The 16,079-nt window shown below is 45.2% G+C and overlaps 2 protein-coding genes across 2 annotated transcripts in view; one reads left to right on the top strand and one right to left on the bottom strand.

Moving 5' to 3' along the window:
* Positions 1 to 701: 701 nt before the first annotated feature.
* On the top strand, positions 702 to 4,111 carry UROD (uroporphyrinogen decarboxylase). Its single transcript, XM_068965411.1, has 10 exons — positions 702 to 825; positions 1,513 to 1,625; positions 1,747 to 1,826; positions 1,902 to 1,964; positions 2,181 to 2,378; positions 2,481 to 2,642; positions 2,997 to 3,134; positions 3,302 to 3,402; positions 3,485 to 3,551; positions 3,892 to 4,111. The coding sequence occupies exons 1-10, from the start codon at positions 806 to 808 to the stop codon at positions 4,051 to 4,053; spliced, it is 1,104 nt and encodes a 367-aa protein (XP_068821512.1). The 5' UTR covers positions 702 to 805; the 3' UTR covers positions 4,054 to 4,111.
* Positions 4,112 to 6,838: 2,727 nt separating this feature from the next.
* ZSWIM5 (zinc finger SWIM-type containing 5) overlaps positions 6,839 to 16,079 on the bottom strand; it is a 168,911-nt gene continuing 159,670 nt past the window's right edge. Inside the window, exons 12-14 of the mRNA XM_068966112.1 lie at positions 8,985 to 9,148; positions 8,423 to 8,504; positions 6,839 to 7,701 (exon numbers count right to left, since the gene is read on the bottom strand). Coding sequence (XP_068822213.1) covers positions 6,839 to 7,701; positions 8,423 to 8,504; positions 8,985 to 9,148 — 1,109 coding nt within the window. The remainder of the gene's footprint in view (positions 7,702 to 8,422; positions 8,505 to 8,984; positions 9,149 to 16,079) is intronic.

Raw genomic sequence — 16,079 nt, 5'->3', positions numbered from 1 at the left:
AAGATAAAGTGAATACGTGCATTTAACAAAGGCCTGCATGAGCTGAACTCTGGATAGTTCCAGATTATTTAAATCCACTAGCTTGATATTCCTGTTTTCCATTAACCCAATTGCTGTTTTGCATCTTCTCTTTGCACATGCTGTTTCCTTTGCTTGTAATATCCCATTGCTTTCCCCAATTAAATGGAGTCCTTGCTACTTGCGTCTAGCTTTTTCCCTTTAAAACATTTACCACTGTGATTGCTGATTTCTATGTTTCCTCATCAGTCTGTAGCTCCTTAGAGGAAGAAAATGCCTGTTCACCACTGTAACCTCTGCACCTACTATAGTGCCCGCCTCTTTCTAGGTAATATAAATATTTAATTATTTCAGTTTCCTGTACAACTTTGTTCTACCACAGTTGTGGCTGGTTGAGCCCGGCATAAAATTATTAGAATCGTGGAGAGTGGGAGTGAAAAGTGAGCCTTGGGCCGAGTTTTCTGGGATTCCCAGGCCGTCAGAGGAGAGCAAACTCCTCACACCATGCGAAGTGTATTTACAGCAAAGTTCTTTGGGGGGGTGGGGGGGGGGTGGATGTGTGTTTGTTGTTGCGTCGCTACAGCGGACTTTACGGTGAAGAGACTAGGGGTGGGGTCCTACCGGCAGCAGCTGGGGCAGCCCAGGAGCGGTAGCGGGAGTCTGATCATGTGACTTTCAATATGGCGACTGCCCTGGTTCATCCCTGGAAGAGGCGGAGCCTGGGCAGAGGGCAGGCTCAGATTCAGTCTATAACGGGGACTGTGCTCGCGTTTACCGACAGCTTATCATGGAGGCGAAAGAGTCTAGGTGAGTTCTCTGGACCACCACGCAGTGTGGTCATAGGGGCTTCTGACCTGAATCTTCCAGCCTAGGAATCTGTTCCTATACCCTTCTTCCCCAGCCCGGAGAACCCAAGTCGCTGGGATTCCAAATCCTCCAACCATGGATTCTTAAAATATTCATCCCAGGGACTACCTAGCTGGACTGCGTACCCCAGACCTTAATTTAGGATACGCCCCCTGGACTTTCTAATCCTCAACTAAGATCCCCATTTCGGACTTTCATCTCTGATTCCCCCATGACTACCCGCCCCCGCCTGGAGATTTTTCAGCCCCCAAACCTTCCAGCCCTGGAACTAGCCCATGGATACCCTTGTTCCAGAGACATGCTCTCCCCCCACCAGTTCTCCTAAGTGAGTTTTCGTCTCCTCACCCCCACTCTCCTAGTCCTTCCAGTGGGAAGGGAAAAACTGGGGAGGCTGGGGAAACTGGGACTATGCGTAGGGTAAAGGCCCCAGCACCGGCCCTTCTAGTCCTGTACACCACCTGATAGGCAAAGAGAGGGCAGAATCGGCGGAGAGGCGCAGCTTGGTAGCTGGTCTGGAGAAGGCAGATAGCGGTGCTGGATGGACTTTATCCGCCTTTAGAACCCAAGCCCTGCCCAACCCCCAGCCTAGTTTACTGAGACCTACCCTTCCCTCCTCTTGATCCCCAGACCTCAGGGTTTTCCGGAGCTTAAGAATGACACCTTCCTGAGAGCAGCCTGGGGAGAAGAAACAGACTACACTCCTGTTTGGTGCATGCGGCAGGCAGGACGCTACTTACCAGGTCAGGGTCAGGGCCTCGGAGTCTAGGTAAAACTCTGGAGAGTGAAAAGTTTTGGAGGGGCAGAGAAGGGCTCTTGGAGGTTCCCTAAGGCTGAGCCCTGCCTTACCTTTTCTGTCTGCAGAGTTTAGGGAAACTCGGGCTGCCCAGGACTTTTTCAGCACCTGTCGCTCCCCAGAAGCCTGCTGTGAACTTACCCTGCAGGTGAGAGGTCGACAAAAGAGGAGGGATTTATGTCCTCCCCAGGCCACCTAGCAATCTGTCTTCTGTTCCCTATAGCCACTGCGTCGCTTCCCTCTGGATGCTGCCATCATCTTCTCCGACATCCTTGTCGTACCCCAGGTACCTGCTCAGCTCTGACTCAAATGTATAAAACAGAAAGGACAGTCAAGGCTCAAGAAAAGCATTTACCCTTATGGGACAGAGGGAAAAATAGGCTGGAGGAGATGGAGCTTGGCCGAGTTTCATTCTCCTTTTCCTCCTTCCTGGCATGGGTTGAACAGATCTCATTCTCCAGGAGTTACAGGTTGGGAACCCAGATGTTTTCTCCCCTGCCAGGCACTGGGCATGGAGGTGACCATGGTGCCCGGCAAAGGGCCCAGCTTCCCAGAACCATTAAGAGAAGAGCGGGACTTAGAGCGCCTCCGGGATCCAGCAACAGTGGCCTCTGAGCTGGGCTATGTGTTCCAGGCCATCACCCTCACTCGACAGCAGCTGGCTGGGCGTGTGCCACTGATTGGCTTTGCTGGTGCCCCGGTAATATGGAGCAGGGCAGGGACTTGGGCTTGGAGAAGTTACTTTGGCAGGTCTGGGTGAAGACAAGGGAAGGAAGTGTCAATCTGGCTTTCGCCTTTGTAGTGGACTCTGATGACATACATGGTTGAAGGTGGCGGCTCAAGCACCATGTCTCAGGCCAAGCGCTGGCTTTACCAGAGACCACAAGCCAGTCACCAGCTGCTTCGCATCCTCACTGATGCTCTTGTCCCTTATCTGGTGGGACAAGTGGCTGCTGGTGCCCAGGTAAGACCTGAGGGAGAGACAATAGCCTGGGGCTTTAATCTTTAAGGACCAGAAACAGTACAGTTTCTTATACCTGAGAAGCTAGGTATCTTAATGCCAGGCACAAAAGAGGCTTGACCTGCAGTGATCTGGCTGGAGCAGCTAAGCCCAGATACTGGCAGAGGGGCTTAGTGCTCTGTTCAAAGACCGAAGCTAGCACTGGAATCTGGAGAAGGCAAAAGTTTTTGACTGGAACAAGGTTTATAGGCTTAGGCAATCTCAGGGATGAAGTCACTTGGGGAAAATTGAGGCACGTTCTATGTATATCTCCTCTTTGTATGTTATGTATTTATTTTCAACACCCTGTAATTGTAGGCATTGCAGCTCTTTGAGTCCCATGCAGGGCATCTTGGCCCACAACTCTTCAGTAAGTTTGCACTGCCCTACATCCGTGATGTGTCCAAGCGAGTGAAGGCCGGGCTGCAGGAGGCAGGCCTGGCACCAGTGCCTATGGTAAGGATGGGGATGGGCTGAGTGAAGGTGGGGCGGTGGAGCTTTCAGGTTAAGTCCTGCATGGAACTAAGTGACCACTAGAGGGCAGCAGAAGTATGACTGAGGTATATTATTAATAGCCAGCAGAGCAAAGCTCTCTGCAGCCTGAGATTTGCCCCTTCCCCCAGATCATCTTTGCTAAGGATGGACATTTTGCCCTGGAGGAGCTGGCCCAGGCTGGCTACGAGGTGGTTGGGCTTGACTGGACAGTGGCCCCCGAGAAAGCCCGGTGAGTGATGGAAGGTGAGGTGGAGCAGGGGACAGCTACAGTATGTGCGGTCACCAGAACAGGGCCCTGACTCTGCTTCCAGGGAACGCGTGGGAAAGACGGTGACCCTGCAGGGCAACCTGGACCCCTGTGCCCTGTATGCATCTGAGGTAACAACCAGGTTCTTGTGTGTGTGTTGGTGACTTTGTCTCTGCACTCTCATGGTTCTGGATGTGGTTGTGTTTATTACCATGTGTGTGTTTTCATCATTGGTTTATCCCTCCCTTCTACTCCATTCACAACATGGACTCTAGGAAGGCAGGAGTTTCTTTTCATTGATTTCGTTCATTTGGCTTTTCTTAGTGCCTGGTCCATACTAGGGCTCCGATAAAGTTTTTTTGAATGCCTGAGTAATACTGAGTGCCTCCATGTATGTGTGTCACTATTATGTATAGGGAGGACAGAGGCATGCTGGCCCTCCTGTAGCCAGTGCCCTGTTGTTCCCCTCAGGAGGAGATTGGGAAGCTGGTGCAGCAGATGCTGAATGACTTTGGGCCACAGCGCTACATTGCCAACCTGGGCCATGGACTTTACCCTGACATGGACCCGGAACATGTGGGAGCCTTTGTGGATGCCGTGCACAAACACTCTCGCCTGCTTCGACAGAATTGAGTGTGCCCATTTTCCCTGAAGTCCCACTGACACAGATGATTGTTTCCAGGAGAATAAAAGTTTGAGAGTTGGAGTCTTGCATGTGGTTTTGTTTGTGAAAGATCTGTGCCCTTATCCTCCATTCCTTCTTAGCCTCTTCCTTCCCTGGACTGCTTCTTGCATCCTCTCCCACAAGTCCTTGGAGCTCAGATATCAATGCCTAGGCATTGATGTCAGACTTCATGTCAGGGCTCTGACACCAGTGTGCTCTCAGATATCCAAACCCCAGAGCCACATGGGGTTGCATAGATCTTCCTAGGAGTGGGAGCTGTGACATGTGCAGGGAAATGGGGTTCCTACAGCATGTGAAGCCAGGGCTTTGTGTCTGGGGAGGAAGAGTGTATAGATCAGAAAGGGACACAAACGGTTAGAATATTCAGAAAAGCCTGTTGAGGAAGATGGAGTCTAGGTGAGCAGGAAGAAGCTGAGAGGCCTTCAGCTTTGACCTGAAAAATTGGGAAGAGGGCATAAAGATCGGCTGAGTTGCTTAGACATGCATCACGGAGCTGAGAAGGCTTCTGACACCAATAGGCTTCTTTTCTGTGTATACCCTCTAATTTTCTCAGTATCTTGATGTTTCCGCTCATCATCATGGTACCTACTTTCTGGGGTCCGGCCCTGATGTGCCTGTGAGCTCTGGAAAGCGGTCTGGTGCAGTAGGAAATTCTTCATTTGTTATTCCACATCTTAGTAGAGTGCTAGGAACCCTCTGTGCTATAGGCCTAACCAGCTCCCTGTCCCAGCCAGGGTGATGGAGAATACGGAGAAGGGCCCCATTTATTGAAATAACACAATTTCTGATTTTAGAAAAATGATCTTTTCTGTGATCCGTGATTTATTCATAGAAAAGCACTGTGAGTTCACATACTTGCTAAAAAACGGCAATTGTGATACAGAAATGGGAGTGGTGTCTTTTTTTTTTTAACCAACCTATCAGGCTGAGAGGTTGTACGGTCCATGACGGAACAGTAAGACTTCAGTAGCCACAAACAGCAAATACAAATTTACGGTCAGTGTGGAGGGAAAAAAAAAGTGACATAGTTTGTCAGAGAAAGCGAAGTAAAGCAGACAGGTCCTTAGCTCACACTCTAGCTATACCACCCCTTCCCTATCACACCCCGCCCCCTACTCGGAAACTAAGACAGGAAACAGTAAACACCAAGACACTGGCATCTAGGACTCCTCTGAATGCCCGTGCCATCTCCCACAACAATGCCAGGCGAGGAGGGGGCAGGAAGCCAGCAGGAGCATGACACACTGTGGAGGCCAGTCAGAGCAGAGGGTTGTCCACCCGGGCTAGAAACTAGTCAGGGCAAGGCCAGATGCATTCCAGCCGCAGCCTCCAAGTCAATGACCCATGGGACTGTGGCAGAAGAGGGCAAGGAAGCTTGAGGTAGAAAGGCAGGGGAAGAAAGCAGGTGCAGGGGAAGCAGAGAAATGTGGCGCTCAAGGAGCCACTCGGCAGAGGGAGTTAGTGCTCAGAAGCTTGCTGGGTGTCAGTGATGAGTACAGGAGCCACAGAGATGGGGAACGTGTTTAGCCGGCGCGAGAGAACAGAGGAATGGGGATGAGAGATCTGGCAAAAAGAAGGGACACATTCATGCAGATCCTAGAACATGAATTCACAGACAAACCTACATGTGGAAATACCACAGTTACTCAGACAGAGACAGAGACAGGCCAAACAGATTTATACACGTGCACTCATGTGGCCAGATACAGGCTAAATATGCATCAGCAAACGCAACAGACACACAGATATGTACTACAGTATGCTCACACATGTGCATAACCTCACATACAAACCCACCGTCCAGCACACAGACCTGACACATACACATATATGTGCACATACAGGCGTGCATAGATACACCAGTGCACACAGACACACGTATTTAGTCATTCAGGTCTCTACGCACACTTAGAGATGAAACCAGACACTAACACAACGGTGTCCAGAGCAGATGAACATTATGACCTCAGTGGCCTCCCAGACGTTCACCTTCACCTGTTTCTCAGGAACTCGTCAGACTCCTAGAGAGGCTGTGTGAGGCAGAAGCAACCGCTTCCGTGTCCTCGTGGCTTCGTGAGGTGAAAGTCTAAGTCCAGACTGGGCCTCCTCACCCATCACTGGGTTTCTGCATAGACTAGACTTGAGATTTCCTCTTAACTGGCCATTTTTCTCCCTGCCACCCCCAATCTTCCACTGCCAACAGAATATACTCTGCAAGGGAAACCTGAGAAATGGTTGTGAATCTCCTCAGAAAACAAGCCTATCTTCCCACCCACAGCTACTTCAAGTACCCATCAAATTAGAACCAGAATTATAAATAGTTACAGCTTTACAACATAATTGGCAACACACAGACTATAGTATTTACAGTACCATAGACGCTTCTGTTTCTCTGGTTACGCAATCCCTGAGACGGAACAGTGTTCTGTGTTTGCCAAGGGAGAGAGGGGCAATGCCCAGGACACACAGGATACAAGGGCCTGAGGTGGAATGTTGTGGGTACTGATCGGTCTGCAGGGCCCTGCTCCTCCAGGAACAGTGGGCTGTTGTAAGAACCCTGCCCGGCAGGCATGCTGGCTACAGCTGGACTCTCCCCATGCTTAGCCCTGTGGTCCTCTGGCTTCAGCCACAGGTGCTCAGAGTCCTCTCAGGGTGGACAAATGCTTGTATCCGTGGCCTGACCTGATGGTACCTGGGAGCCCACGCTGCCCTGGCAGCGAGCCGTCTGCTTTCTCAGCCGAAGCGCTCTCGCACCAGCAGCATCAGCTTCTTCTTGCCTTTGTAGATCTGTTTGAGGTTGTCGATGAACTGGGCAAACTGCAGGTGGCCATCCTGCGGCAGCAGGAAGGTCTCCCGGGCCTTGCTCAGAAACTCAATGAACTCTCCATAGTGGCGAGGGCTGATATGCGTCAGGCGCGAGTGTGTGGTGTTGATGTAGGCATTGATGGTGGCATCCAGCAGCTGGCGCAGTGGAGCCTTGTCAGTGGACATGAGCTTTCCTGAGCTGCGGCGGCCTGGGATGCCGGCCAGTCCAGGAGCAGTCACCGTGCAGCGCCGAAGGATGTCTGAAAGCACTGTGGCGCAGTGCACGCTCTTCACCACCAGGGGGATTAGGGCCGCCAGCTCATTCTTGCCCAGGGAGTGGCTGAGGGCGCAGGCCCAGAGCACATCGTTGATGGCCGGGTGGGTGTCCTGGTTGTAGGCCAGGTTGAGATGGCTCATGGCCAGTGAGGCCAGCTTGAAGGCACGTAGCGGGTAGCCACGGAGCTCCATGTAGCGGGCGATGGTGAACAGCTGTGAGTGAGTCATGCCGCCAGCCGCAGCATCGATGGCGATCTGATAGGCTGCTTCGAAGGCGATGTGGTCCTTCTCACATAGGGTAAGGGCCGACAGGGCACAGCTCTGCGGATCCTTCATAGCGCACTGCAGGGCCAGGGTGCGAGCACAGCTGGCCAGCTCCTCCCGCTGTGGATAGTCAAGACTGAGGCGCAGGATGGTGGTGTGGGAGACGGCTGTGGCAGCCACAATACTGGTAGCCTCGGTGGGGGTGAAGAGTGTGTACCAGCTCTGCAAGATGCTCACCAGGGCCCGCACACCTGTCAAGGAGAGGCTGTGCTCAGCCATGGGCCTCCGGGTCCTGATCCAGGTCTACTCAGATTGCCATTTGGGGTGAGAACTTGGCCTGCAGGGACAAGCTCTCTCTCCTCAGCAGCCCTGAGATGATCTGCAGTAACCAGGGCTAGGGGGGCAACCCTGGTGGCCAGACCCCATGTGAGGTCTCTTCCTATCCTTTCCTTCCCCCAGGTCAGAGGTTTGAAAGTTTCTGCAGGTGCTCTTAGCCCCTCACAAGGATGGAGCAACAGAGCCTGTGGTTTGCCTGCTCCAAGGCAGGAGTCTCAGATCTGCCCCTGGGTTTTCTCGCTGAAGTGAAGCCTCTCAGGGCAGAATTTTGTGCTGGGGCTTTGGGCACTAGATGGGGTCTTGAGCCTCCAAGTTGTTTGGGATTTCTCAGAAGCATGGACAGGAACTGGGACTAAACAACTCCTAAGGCTGCACTTGAGTACTGGTGGCTGAAAATTATTCTTTCAGAATGTTTCTATTGGAGGATCAGAGTGCTGCTTGCCCTCAGGGTACGATCCAAGCAGTGAGGGAAGAGCTTGGTCAGGCTGAACAGGGCCATCTTCTCCTACCAGCAGCCTCATCTTTTCCTAGGCCATTAATAATAGGAATATGAGAGCTCTAAGGATTCACTGTCCTGTCCCAAGAGTAGGGCCTAGGAATCCTTTCCCCTGAGGGCACAGGAGCTGGGAGACTCACCCACTTCTGTAGCACAGGTTACCAACCACCGCACCATCTCCCGGCGCCTCCAGTTGAGGGTTGATAAGGTCATCCTCATCACCTGGGTGAAAAAAGTGGCATTCCCAGCGGACTAAGCATAACTGCTATAACCTGTCCCTCCTCCTTGCCATTCATTTATGTACATGTATTTATTTGTGCCTTAAACAACCATCTCTCCCCTGAGAAGTACAGATGGGTTTGTTTAATTTCTGCCCCATCCTGCCACCAATCAGATAGAAGATTTCTCTGATGACCTGTAATGAATAAACCCCTTATTATCACACCTTGACTTGGAGGAATGGGGGTGGGTAGGGAAAAAATGGGGACCCTGTGGAGCCTAAGGCTATACTGCTTAACTGGCCTTAACTTCAAAACAGAGCCCCAAATTGAGTCCTGACCTTGTGACTAGCCTAGAAGCTATGTTCTGGGGACACAGAAAGAATCAGACCTGGCCCATGCCCACTCCAGTCCTCATGGGATCTTAACTCCCTGTCACTAGGCCAGAAGTTTAAAGTCAGGATGGCCCACTCCTCCTCCATACCTGTAGCCCCAGCTCCAAGGCCACGTTGAGCAGGGTGCCATCTGTACTACTGTCCGTGGGAGTAGCAATCTTGAATGCATCTTGGGCCAGTTTGAAGATGAGGGAGGAAGAATGGATGTGCTTCTGTATTGCTTCCAGGATTGTTCGGAGCCTCAGAGTGTCCCCTACAGGCACCAAGAGAAGGGGCAGGGACAAAGTCTTCCTTAAAGCTTCCCTGAACAGTCAGCTGATCACAACAGGTGCTGGCTGAACTGCCTGGTATCAATGCACTGAATGCTTCCGAATGGTTGGGGTGGGCAAGCTTTGTCTCCACTGAACCCACTGGAGGCTCCTTCCTTCCCCAGGCACCCATGCAAATTCACTCCTCTCCACCTTTTCATCGGCCTTGACCCTTTACCCTTTTTTCCCCTCAGGATCTTTAGGTCCCAGAAATAACTTTTTCTAACACCTGAATTTTGAGAGCTACTTATACAGGAGAAGGAAGCCACAGTACTGCCAAGAAAGTATGCCAGTCCCATGGTCTGCTTCTCAGTACAGTTCCCTGGAGCTGGGCTACCACTTCTTATGCAGTAGGCAAGTATGAGTGCACAGAGTTATGGAATACATTGTAGGAATGCCATGGGTACCATATGATGTAAAGGCAGTAGGGTATATGAAAGACTGGTGTTATTTTCTGAAGGGGTAAAATGTGAAATAAAGATAGAAGAAAAAGTAGGTCTTATGTCTTACAAAGAGGTGCAGTGCTAAGAATGTACAGGCTTTGGAGTAAAATACATTGGGAAATGAACCTAGTTCAGCCACGTACCAGACCAGTTACTTCATCTATAAAACAGAAACAATAACCTTTTAAGGTCGTGGAGGGAATTATAAACAATTTGTGTACAGGTAATATGTGTGTGCATGCACATAAATCAACAGAAAATATGCAGGGATATTTACAACACTGTCTTAGCAGTAGTAGTTATCTTTGGGTGTCAGGATTGAGAGATCACCTTTTTTCCTTCTATCCTCTTTAAAAACAATTAAGACATTTAATATACTTCTTTTTTTTTTATTTGGTGGGACCTTAGTTCCTCAACCAGGGATCAAACCCAGGCCCTCGGTAGTGAGAGCAGAGTCCTAACCATTGGACAGCCAAGAAATCCTGACTTTATGTTTTTAAAGTGGTTTTAGGTATACAGAAAATTGAGCAGATAAGACAGAGAGTTCTCACATATCCCCCTCTCTCCCCTTTCAGTTTCCCTTATTACTAACATCTTACATTGAATGAACACTGATACATTATTAGTAACTGAAGTCCACAGTTAACATTAGGGTCCACTGTGTTATACAATCCTATGGGTTTTGACAAATGCATAGTATCATGGATCTGCCGTTACTATGTCATAGAGAATAGACTCATTGCTGTAAAAATCTCCTGTGCTCCACCTGTTCATCCCTCTTCTCTTTGCTTCTGAAACTACTGATCTTTTTACTGCCTCTATAATGTTAACTTTTCCACAATGTTGCAGATTTGGAATAGTATGTAACCTTTACAGACTGGCTTCCTTCAGGAGGCAAAATACATTTGTTTCCTTAAATGTCTATTTATGGCTTGGTAGCTTTTTTTTTTTAATTTAGTTTTAGTTGATGTACAATATTATATACATTTCAGGTATACAACATAGTGATTCACAATTTTTAAAGGTTCTACTCCATTTATAGTTATAAAATACTAGCTATAGTCCTATAATATATCCTTGTAGCTTACTTATTTTATACATAGTAGTTTGTACCTCTTAAACTCCTTACCCCATCTTGACCCTCCTCCCCACCTTACCTCCCCGCACTGTTAACAAGTTTGCTCTCATACTCTGTGAGTCTGTTTCTTTTTTGTTATATTCAATAGTTTGTTGTATTTTTTATATTCCACATATAAGTGATATCATGCAATATTTGTCTTTCTCTGACTTAATTTACTTAGCAGAACACCCTTCGATTCCATCTATGTTGCTGTAAATGGCAAAATTTTCTTCTTTTTATGCCTGAGCAGTATTTGATTATATATTTATACCATCTCTTCTTTACCCATTCATCTTTTGATGGGACACTTAGGTTGGTTCTATTTATTATCTACTGTAAATAATGCTGTCATGAACATTGGTATACATGTATCTTTTTCAATTTGTGTTTTACATTTTTTGGCTATATACCAAGGAGTGGAACTGCTGGGTCATATTGTAGTTCTAAGTTTCTGAGAAACCTCCATATCATTTTTCACAGTGGCTGCATCAATTTACATTCCCACCAATAGTGTACAAAGGTTCCCTTTTCTCCACGTCCACACCAACAGTTGTTATTTGTGTTCTTTTTGATGATAATCATTCTGACATGTGTAAGGTGATATCTCATAGTGGTTTTTAATTTACATTTCTCTAATAATTAATGATATTGAGCATCTTTTTATGTGCCTGTTGACCATCTGTACTTCTTTGGAAAAATGTCTATCCACATTTTCTGCCCATTTTTAAAATCAAGTTGTTGTTTTTTTTATGTTAGTTCATATGAAATGTATATTTTGGATTTAATTCCCTATTGGTCACTCTATTTGCTAGTATTTCTTCTCATTCAGTAGGTTGTCTTTTCATTTTGCTGATGATTTTCTTTGCTGTGCAAAAGCTTTTAACTAGGTCCCGCTTGTTTATTTTTTATTTTCCTTTGATTTAGGATGCAGTAAAAAAAAAAGAAAAGACACTGCTATGATTTGTGTTAAAGTGTTCTGCCTATGTTTTGAGTTTTATGGTCTCCAGTCTTATATTTAGGTCTTTAATTCATTTGGAGTTTATTTTTGTGTACAGTTAGAATGTTCTAATTTCGTTCTTTCATATATAGCTGTCCAGTTTTGCAGCACAACTTATTGAAGGGCACTTCATTTCTTTATGTTGGTAAATAATATCCCACTGTATGGATCTACTTCAGCTTGTATATCCATTCACCAGCTGCAGGATATCTTGTTTGCTTCCATTTTTAGGCAATTACAAATAAAGGTGCTATAAACATTTGTGTGCTGGTTTCTGTGTGGACAGTTGTATAAGTTTTCAACTTATTTGGGCAAATAACTAGGAACATGATTACTGGATCATATAGTTAGACTATGTGTAGCTTTGTAAAAAACTGACAAACTCTCTTCCAAAGTGGCTGAACCTTTGGCATTCCCACCAGGAATGAATGAGTCTCTGCTGCTCCACATCTGCTCTAGTGTTTGGTGGTGTGTTTTGGATTTTAGCCATTCTAACAGGTATATAGTGGTATCTAATTTTTGTTTTAATTTGTATTTCCAGTCCATCCTAAAGGAGATCAGTCCTGGGTGTTCATTGGAAGGACTGATGTTGAAGCCGAAACTCCAATGCTTTGGCCTCCTGATACGAGGAAGACCTGACTCATTGGAAAAGACCCTGATGCTGGGAAAGATTTGAGGGCACGAGGAGAAGGGGATGACAGAGGATGAGATGGCTGGATGGAATCACTGACTCAATGGACATGGGTTTTTTGGGTGGACTCTGGGAGTTGGTGATGGACAGGGAGGCCTGGCGTGCTATGGTTCATGGGGTCTCAAAGAGTCGGACACGACTGAGTGACTGAACTCAACTGAACTGAACATGACATGTCCTGGTGAGTATCTTTTTACATGCTTGTTTGACATCTATATATCTTATCTGGTAAGGCATCAGTTCAGGTCTTTAGTGCATTTTAAGATTCAGTTGTTTTCTTTATTCTTGAGTTTTAAGAGTTATTTGTGTATTTGGAATACAAGTTTTTTATTAGATACTGTTTTGCAAATATTTTCTCCCAGGGTGTGGCCTTTCAATGTTTTTCATATAAGTTTTAAATTTTAATGAAGTCCTACTTACCAATGTTTTTTTCATCGACTCTATCTAATTTTGGTGTTGTATATAAAAAGCTATTTCTGGGAATTCTCTGGAGGTCCAGTGGTTAGGACTCTGCATTTCTACCGCAGGCAGCCCAGGTTTGATCCCTGATCAGGGAACTAAGATTCCGCAGGTCACACAGTGTGGTCAAAAAAAGTTACTGTCAAACACAAGGTCATCTAGTCTTTCTCCTGTGTTGTCTTCTAGAAGTTTTATAATTTTGTGTTTTATATTTATGTCTATGATACATTTTGAATTCATTTTCATGAAAGGTATAGGGTCAGTGTGTCTATATTCATTTTTTAAAATGTGGATGTACAGTTCTTCTAGTACCATTTGCTGAAAATACTATCCTTTGCTCCTTTGTCAAAGACCAGTTGACTGTATTTGTGTGAGACTATTTCTGAGCTCTCTATTTTGTTCCATGGACCTATTTGCTTGTTCTTTTGCAAATACCACACTATTTGATTACTGTACCAAATACCATACATGGTACATACTGTACAAGGTAGTTCTGTTTTTAAAATTTTTTGAGAAACATCCATCCTGTTTTCCATAGTTGTTGTACCAATTTACATTCTCACCAACAGTGTACTCCACATCTTTTGTCTTTTTGATAATAGCCATTCTAACGTGTGAGGGAATATTTGCAATATTACCTCTTTTCTAACATATGTATTTAATGCCATAAAATTTCCCTCCAAGCACTGCTTTCATTGCATCCTACATTTCTGATTAGTTGCATTTTTTTTTTTTAGTTTTAAACTTTCATTTAGTTTCAAAATATTAAAATTCCTGAGAGTTCACCTTTGATCCATGTGTTACTTAGAAGTGTGTTTAAACTCCATAGTTTTGGGAATGTTCCAGTTATCCTTCTGTTAATAATTTCTAGCTTAATTCCACTGTGATCTGAAAGCACACTTTGTATGATTTCTATTCTTCTAAATTTACTGAGATGTGTTTTATGGTTCAGAATGTGGTCTATCTTGGTGAACATTCCAGCATGTGAGCTTGAAAAGAATGTGTATTCTATTGTAGTTTGATAAAAGTATTTTATAAATATTAATTAGATTCAGTTAATTAATGGTGGTGTTCAAGTATAACATTGATTTTTTTGCCTGCTGGATGTATCACTTATTGATAAGAGGTACTGTGAATTCTCTGAATGTAAAGGTGGATTTCTCCATTTCTCTTTGCAGTTCTATTGGTTTTCCCCTCACATATTTTGATGCTTTGTTGTTAGATGTATATACAGTAAAGATTATGATGACTTTTTGATAACTGACTCCTTTATCACTGTGTAATGCCCCCTTTCATTCCTGATAATTTTCCATTTATTGAAGTCTTTGTTTAATACAGGGATTCCAGGTTTTTCTTGATATGTGTTAACATGGTATAACTTTCTCTATCCTTTACTATGTTGTTGGTGAAGGAATCAGACTGTGGTTAAGTAACAGTTTTAGAGATGAAAATAACAAATTAGCTCAGCTGGTACACATGCTTTCCTGGGAGAATATCTTTTCCAGACTCTTCTTGCTTTTAGTGCAGCTACTTTGGTAGTCTACAGGGTATGGAAAGTAGGGGTGAGAGTGTTGACAATATCTCATATGTGTGGTTTGTTTAAGCCCTGGCTTCTGTTTTTAGTGCAAAATATGACATGACTGAGTGACTTTCATTTCATTTTCATATGGAAAGGTAAAGTGTAGAAGTTCAAGTCACAGAAGAATTAAATATGTACCTAAAGGTACTAGGATTAAAATGAAACCCAGTACTGTTTAATGTTTGTACTTAGGGTCATTTGCTTGCTTTAACACTGCCTCTTTATTAATTCCTTTGCCTATTAATTGTGGTAAAAATATATATACTAAAACTTTCTATCTTAATCATTTTAAGTATACAATTGAGTACTGTTAATCACATTCAACATTGCGGAATATCATTCATTGTGTAAATAGCAGCACCATATATTTCCAAAAGTTTTTTAATCATCCTAAACAGAAACTCTGTACCTATTAAGCAGCAATTCACCATCCTCTCTCTCTTTAGCCCAGGAAATTTCTATTTTCTGTCTTTATTAACTTGCCTATTCTAGACATGTATATTCAGTTCAGTTCAGTCACTCAGTTGTGTCCGACTCTTCGCGACCCCATGAATCACAGCACGCCAGGCCTCCCTGTCCATCACCATCTCCCGGAGTTCACTCAAATTCACGTCCATTAAGTCGGTGATGCCATCCAGCCATCTCATCCTCTGTCGTCCCCTTCTCCTTCTGCCCCCGATCCTTCCCAGCATCAGAGTCTTTTCCAATGAGTCAACTCTTCACATGAGGTGGCCAAAGTACTGAAGTTTCAGCTTTAGCATCATTCCTTCCAAAGAACACCTAGGACTGATCTCCTTTAGGATGGACTGGTTGGATCTCCTTGCAGTCCAAGAGACTCTCAAGAGTCTTCAACACCACAGTTCAAAAGCATCAATTCTTCGACGCTCACTTTTCTTCACAGTCCAACTCTCACATCCATACATGACCACTGGAAAAACCATAGCCTTGACTAGATGGACCTTTGTTGGCAAAGTAATGTCTCTGCTTTTGAAAATGCTGTCTAGATTGGTCATAACTTTCCTTTCAAGGAGTAAGCGTCTTTTAATTTCATGGCTGCAATCACCATCTACAGTGATTTTGGAGCCCCCCAAAATTAAATCTGACACTGTTTACACTGTTTCCCCATCTATTTCCCATGAAGTGATGTGTATGTGGAATCATACAAAAATTACTTTTGGTGTGTCTGAATTATTTCTCTTAGCATAATGTCTTCAAGTTTCCCCCATGTTGTAACATGTTATCAGAACATAGTTTCTTTTTTAATGACTTAATGTTAATAATCCACTGTATATATATACACCATATTTTGTTTACCCATTCATTTGCTGATGGACACTTGGGTTGTTTCCGATTTTTGGCTGTTGCAAATGATGCTGCAGTGAACACTGGTATATAAAGTACCTGTTTGAATCTGTTTTCAATTCTTTGGGGTATATACATAGGAGTGGAACTGCTAGATGATACGTTAATTTTATTTAAAAATTTCAGGCACCATCACACTATTTTCCACAGCAGGTATTAATCACTTTACATGTGCAATGTAAAAGAAAAGCTATTAATCACTTTACACCAGCAATGTAAAAGAAT

This window comes from Capricornis sumatraensis, chromosome 2, assembly GCF_032405125.1.
Source record: "Capricornis sumatraensis isolate serow.1 chromosome 2, serow.2, whole genome shotgun sequence".
NCBI classification, from domain to species: domain Eukaryota; kingdom Metazoa; phylum Chordata; class Mammalia; order Artiodactyla; family Bovidae; genus Capricornis; species Capricornis sumatraensis.
The sequence above is the reverse complement of the archived record's forward strand: the minus strand, read 5'-3'. Positions and strand labels throughout refer to the sequence as shown.

What these genes read in the sequence shown, in the direction of transcription:
- UROD (XM_068965411.1), top strand. Translation starts at nt 806, where the DNA reads ATGGAGGCGAAAGAGTCTAG. An exon ending in GCTGTGAACTTACCCTGCAG is followed by an intron (nt 1,827 to 1,901) that starts GTGAGAGGTCGA and finishes TGTTCCCTATAG; the next exon opens with CCACTGCGTCGCTTCCCTCT. An exon ending in GCCTGGCACCAGTGCCTATG is followed by an intron (nt 3,135 to 3,301) that starts GTAAGGATGGGG and finishes CCCTTCCCCCAG; the next exon opens with ATCATCTTTGCTAAGGATGG.